This window comes from Meleagris gallopavo, chromosome 20 (assembly GCF_000146605.3).
Source record: "Meleagris gallopavo isolate NT-WF06-2002-E0010 breed Aviagen turkey brand Nicholas breeding stock chromosome 20, Turkey_5.1, whole genome shotgun sequence".
NCBI lineage: Eukaryota > Metazoa > Chordata > Aves > Galliformes > Phasianidae > Meleagris > Meleagris gallopavo.
In genome coordinates this window covers 10,112,015-10,117,787 of record NC_015030.2, presented here as the reverse complement: position 1 = coordinate 10,117,787, position 5,773 = coordinate 10,112,015, and the positions used below count along the sequence as shown (strand labels likewise).

The 5,773-nt window shown below is 61.6% G+C and overlaps 1 protein-coding gene across 1 annotated transcript in view; it reads left to right on the top strand.

The window, feature by feature from the left end:
* Positions 1-5,768, top strand: part of EPN3 (epsin 3) — a gene marked incomplete at its 3' end in the record, with an annotated part of 6,426 nt that extends 658 nt beyond the window's left edge. The window contains exons 2-10 of the mRNA XM_019621618.2: positions 1,068-1,717; positions 1,969-2,087; positions 3,166-3,249; positions 3,541-3,648; positions 3,771-3,855; positions 4,069-4,362; positions 5,048-5,158; positions 5,378-5,599; positions 5,686-5,768. Of these exons, the coding sequence (XP_019477163.1) occupies positions 1,147-1,717; positions 1,969-2,087; positions 3,166-3,249; positions 3,541-3,648; positions 3,771-3,855; positions 4,069-4,362; positions 5,048-5,158; positions 5,378-5,599; positions 5,686-5,768 (1,677 nt within the window). The remainder of the gene's footprint in view (positions 1-1,067; positions 1,718-1,968; positions 2,088-3,165; positions 3,250-3,540; positions 3,649-3,770; positions 3,856-4,068; positions 4,363-5,047; positions 5,159-5,377; positions 5,600-5,685) is intronic.
* Between the last annotated feature and the right edge of the window lie 5 nt (positions 5,769-5,773).

Below are 5,773 nucleotides of genomic sequence, written 5' to 3'. Positions count from 1 at the left end.
CGGCTGTTGGCTGCCGGTCGCTGCTGTCACAGTGCTGTGTGCGCTGTGCTGCCGAGATAGGCCCGGGCCCGCCAGCTTATCGCAGAACTGCCGGTGAGTTTTGGTGCGGGAGCGTGCGGGGCTCCACCCGGTGCCAGCAGCCGCTGCCTGTCGGCTTTGCTGATCCCAAGGATCAGATGGGGATCGTGGTGCTTTCCCACCTGACGGCTGAGGGGTCAGGGAACAGAGCTGTAATGGGGTCATGAGGAACGGGCTCAGCACAGACGTGTGGTTTTGTAACCTGCTTGCATGGCCCATGAAGGACGGGCACTTACAAGCAGGAAGGGATCGGGGCAGCTCCTGATGCTGGCACGGGAGGGATGTGCAGTGACAACCTGCGGGACAGGCTGCCTTTGGGGGCCCTGCTGATAGTGATACCAGTGTGGGTCACAGGAGCATTGCCACCACACTGCAGCAGCAGCCTCCCAGGTGCAGAGGAGGCTCGGGCACAATCTGGAGTTTTGAGGAGGCTTTGTGTTATCTGCCAATTGCTGGAGGATAGCGCTCTGACTTAGTGACCCCGTGGTTCCTCCCCAGGAGTAAAATAGCCATGTTTGCTGGGAGAAATGACCCGAGTAGCTGCAGGTGCCAGTAGGTCAGGACAGACTCGGAGTCACAGTGGGGTTGGTCTTTGTGTGGTGCATTCTGGGTGACACTGGGAGCCTGGAAGCCACAGCGGGGCTGCAGGCAGCGTGCTGGGGGCTGCGTGGGGCTGAGGCCTGGAGGCAGCTGGGGGGTGGAGGAGGGAGCTGCCATTTTCAGGTGGGTGCTTCTAACACCAGAAGCGCCTGGTAAAAGCTCATCCAAATGTTGCTGAATCTGAAGCCAAATCTCTTGACAGCTCTGCAGTGCTAGCTATTGGTTTTCTGTACGATTCTTTTCCATCCGGCATCCCGCCTGCTTTTGGTGAGCGTGAGCAGCTCGCACCATGGCAGTGGGCACTTCCACCTTGACAAGTGCCCGAGGTGCTACGGGATGGGGCTCTGGTGCCTGGGGTGGTGCTGAGCTGTCCCCATTCCTCACTGCAGGCACTGCTGAGGCTGTGAGCACCCGTTCCGTCCCTGCTGTGAGCGCCCGCTGTCAGCGGGTCCTGGGCACCACGCAGAGATGACCACCTCGGCCCTGCGCCGGCAGGTGAAGAACATCGTGCACAACTATTCAGAGGCGGAGATCAAGGTGCGAGAGGCCACCTCCAATGACCCCTGGGGACCCCCCAGCTCCCTGATGTCGGAGATCGCGGACCTCACCTTCAACACGGTGGCCTTTGCCGAGGTCATGGGGATGATCTGGCGACGGCTGAACGACAGCGGCAAGAACTGGCGGCACGTGTACAAAGCCCTCACCCTGCTGGACTACCTCATCAAAACCGGCTCCGAGAAGGTGACCCACCAGTGCCGGGAGAACCTTTACACCATCCAGACGCTGAAGGACTTCCAGTACGTGGATCGTGACGGCAAGGACCAGGGCATCAACATCCGGGAGAAGGTGAAGCAGGTGATGGCGCTGCTGAAGGACGAGGAGCGGCTGAAGCAGGAGCGGGCGCACGCGCTGCAGACGAAGGAGCGCATGGCCCTGGAGGGGATGGGCAGCGGCAGCCATCAGTCCACCTACGGCCGCCGCGCATCGCCCTATGGGGACGACTATGGCCGGACGCGGGGCTCACCCTCCTCCTTCAACTGTGAGTCCTGCCCGGGGGCTGGCGGGGAGGAGGCTGCGCTGGGTGTGCTCCCTCTTTCTGGGAGGCGATGCTCAGCTGCCGTGAACCTGTGGCTCATTTGAGGTTGTAAGCGTTTATGCTGGGCTACGTCCCCTTGGGAGACCACACTCTGGAGCTGCAGATGTGGATGGGGTTGGGAGGAGGCTGACAGGTGGCTGATCTCCCCAAAGTCCCCTCACCACTTCTTCACCTGTCCTTCTTTTCTCTCCTAGCATCTTCCTCGTCCCCGCGGTTCGCCTCTGACCTGGAGCAAGCGCGTCCCCAGACAACGGGTGAGGAGGAGCTGCAGCTGCAGCTCGCCCTGGCAATGAGTCGGGAGGAGGCCGAGAAGGTAGGGCGGTGGGGCGGGGCTGCCCTGTACCCAGGGCTTTGGCCATTATGGAGAAGGGGTGGCTTGGGGCTGCCCGAGGCCTGTGCACTGACCCGCAACTGCATCGGGCTGCTCGCGCTGTGCCTGCCTCCCAGTCACAGCAGGCGTGGAGGCAGCACCATGGATGAGACACAGGCACGTGCGCTTCTCCTGGACCCTGGGATGGCGGGGGGGCCCTTCTTCATTCACCAAACCTGACCGACTTCCACCGAGGGCTTCTGGTCCTGTCACTCATTTTTGTCACCTTTGTCAGAGGCCGTTTGTGCAGGGAATGGTCTGCCTCTGCCCGTGGCTGCTCCTTTTGAGCAGGAGGAGCTGTGAAGGGATGTGGGCAGCCAACAAGCTGTGGCCTCAACTGCAGTGCCTCCTCCAGGCCCATCCCCTTTCCTATCTGCTCCACGGCCCCGTTTCCTTGGGGACAGATTATTTGCACGCTGGCTGAGATTGTCGCTGGCTGGCACAGTGTGTGTGGAGCACACAGGGACGGCCAGGCACACAAAGGACGCAGTTGCCAGCGGGCGTCCCCACACGTGGGCAGTGTCCTTGGGCAGGCAGCACCGTGTCCTCAGACCTGCTGGACTAGGAGACATACTTCTGGCACAGCACTTAGCACTGCCCGCTTCCCCTGCCTGTGGAGACTGAACAGCATGTGTGTATCCCTATTTCTGTCCTGGAATGCAGTATTTATAGCTTCCACATTCTGCCGTGATGAGTGCTGTAGGAACATGCTCTTGAAAGCACTGTCTGTTGGAGACCACCTGGGCTGTGCACATTCCTGCACGCGTGTACAGCCGTGCACACACACACACCCCGCATCAGGGCTGCCATGGTGGCACGGGGATGAACCTCCCAAGAGCTGCCTTGGCTGTGAGCTTCTGTATGGTGCAGACCCTGAGCCCGGGCTGCTCGGGGCTCCCAGTGCCGGGCAGCGCGAGGCAGGCGAGGGGCCGCAGGGTGCTGGCGGTGAGGATGGCGACCACCAAGCCGCTCGGCAAACTGAGGTCCAGCTGAAATTTCACCCGGTTTCCTCTGTTGGCAGAAGCCACTTCCTCCAATTTCCAGTACAGATGAAGAAAGGCAATTGCAGCTAGCGCTCGCGCTGAGCAAAGAGGAGCATGAGAAGGTACCCGTGCCCTGCAGCCCTGGGCGCTCCGTCTCTCGCACTTGGGCTTCTCTCTGCCTCGTGCAGCAGCCCCGCTGCTGGCAGCACTCTCGCTCTCGCTTTGCTTTCCCTGCCGTGGTGCTGCTCGCTGTGCGCTCTCCCGGCGCGCTCAGCCCAGAGGAGTCCTCTGCTCAGATGCTGGGACTTTTGGGGGATGCGGTGGCAGCTCCTGCGCTGGGTCTGTCTCCTGGAGAAGGCTCTTGCTGCGGGACTGCTGGTGCTCACAGCCCCGTTCCTTGTTCCCTCCCGCAGGAGGTGAGGGCATGGCAAGGGGAGAACTCCCTGCTGCAGAGAGCCTTGGAGGAGACTGCCCAAGGTGGGGAGGAAGAAGAGGAAGAGGATAAGATGAAGAAAAGCCAGGTGAAGCACCAGGAGCCCAGATGGCCGCACATGCAGCCTCTTAAGTGATGCTGTGGCCCTGGGCTGGGCTCTCAGGTCAGCCCTGGGCTCCCCTCACTTCTTTATTCCCTTTCTGTTTACAGTCCTCTATCCTGGAGCTGGCTGATATATTTGGGCCGGCACCAGCTCCTTCCAGCCACACGTCCGCTGACCCATGGGATATGCCAGGTGGGGGCTGCTGAAGCTTGGGGCAGCAGCACAGTCCTCTCCCCTCCTCTGTCCCTGTCCAATTCCAAATGTTCCATAATTAAGACCTTTGGCTTCTCCCTCCGCTGCCCTGTCCTTTGTACATCTGGGCGGTGGTGCTGATGGGAATCCCCAGTCCGCGAGTGCATCCCTGATATGCGGCATTCTCTTATCTGTGGTTTCCCTTCTTTTCAGATATGAAACCCAAAGCGGAGCCAGCAGCCTGGACTGGCACAGCAGACCCCTGGGTGCCAGTGCTATCCAGCAGTGGGGAGCCCATGCCCCAAGCAGGCACTACATCCCAGCAAACCGTTGCAGGGCCCTGGGATTTCCCCCCTGCCTCTGCTGATCCATGGGGGAAGGCAGCTGCCTCATCTGGCTTCACCCCTGCAGACCCTTGGACAGCCGCGTCCCCACCAGCCCAGGGCTCCGGCGCTACGCCAGCCACTGACCCTTGGGCTGCTGTGGCTGAGCCTAACCCTAACCCTGGTAAGCAGCTTGGGTGGTGATGGGGTTTTGCTAGAGACCATGTGTTGTGCTGGCTGTGCCTGACATCTCGGGTGCCCCCCCTTCTCCTGTAGCCAGCTCTGCCATCCTGCAGGACCTCCTCTCGCTCCTTGGTGTGCTGAAGACTTCAGGGAACCTTTTGCTTCTAGTGCAAGCTAGTCAGGCTGTTGTAATTACCATGGCAGCTAATGAAGCCCTCCCAGAGGAGTGCTGTTGCAGTGGGGCGATGTTCCCCTGTTGATACCTACTGGCTTTGCCCGTCTTAAAACAGCCCGAGACAGGACGGTTGGTGTCTGCAGGTGCAGTGCTCCAGATGGGGGCTGTTTATAGGAGAAATCTGTGTTTCTGAGCTTGGTGCTGCTCTCGCTTCCTCCTCGGCTGCTTCCTCCCACCTTGTGGCAGTCCTGTGTCCACAACACATGGGGAGTTACCCAGACTTTTGGTCCCAAGAGGCAAGAGCATAACCAGAGCTGGATGTAAGCACTGGTCTTCAAACCACCTCGTGCTTTTTTCCTCCTGGCTGTGCTGCCTGGGGGTGTTTTCCACTCCAGGCCAGGCTCCTGATCTGGCCCGTCCTGATCTCTCTGGGCTGGTGTGTGCACTGACCGCAGCCCCACATGCCTCCCAACCCTTGCTCCCCTCCTTGAGTCTCACCTCTTCCCCCCAGCTTCAGGGGGGGATGCTTTCGACCTGTTTGCAAAGCAACCCGAGGCAGCTGAGCAGCCGGAGATGGAGCATTCGCAGCCGCCCTCCTCGGTGAAGTCCAGCAGCCCCGCCGGTAAGCGAAGACACGGGGCGGCGCGGGCAGGGGGTGACGTTCCTGCATCCCCGTCCCTGCTTCCACAGCCAGCCAGGAGCTGCTCCCACATTTGTGCTTGGCTCCTTGCTGGTGTGGCCAAAGGCTGTCCTGCGTGCACCCCGCAGTCCGTGGGGATGCCTTCGATGCCCCGCGGTCCGCTCCCAGGCAGCCCGCTGACAGCCCTCTCCCCCGCCGCAGAGTTGGACCCTTTTGGCGACCTGTTCCCCGGCACCAAGCAGGACCCGGCCAAGAGCTTTGACCTCGCTAACCTGGCCGACTCGCTGCCCGAATCCTGCAAGGAGCGGAAGGACTGTAAAACCCCCGAGGCTTTCCTCGGCCCCGCCGCCTCCTCGCTGGTCAACCTGGACTCGCTGGTGGCACCGCCGCAGGCCGCCAAGACGCGCAACCCCTTCCTGTCGGGTGGGTGCCGGGCTGAGCCGCGGGGTGGGACTGGGGCGGGACTGGGGCGCGGCGGCCGTCCTGACGCTCCCCCTGTCTTCCCGCAGGGCTCAGCACGCCGTCCCCCACCAACCCCTTCAGCCTGGCCGAGCAGCCCAAGCCCACGCTCAACCAGATGCGGACCGGCTCCCCGAT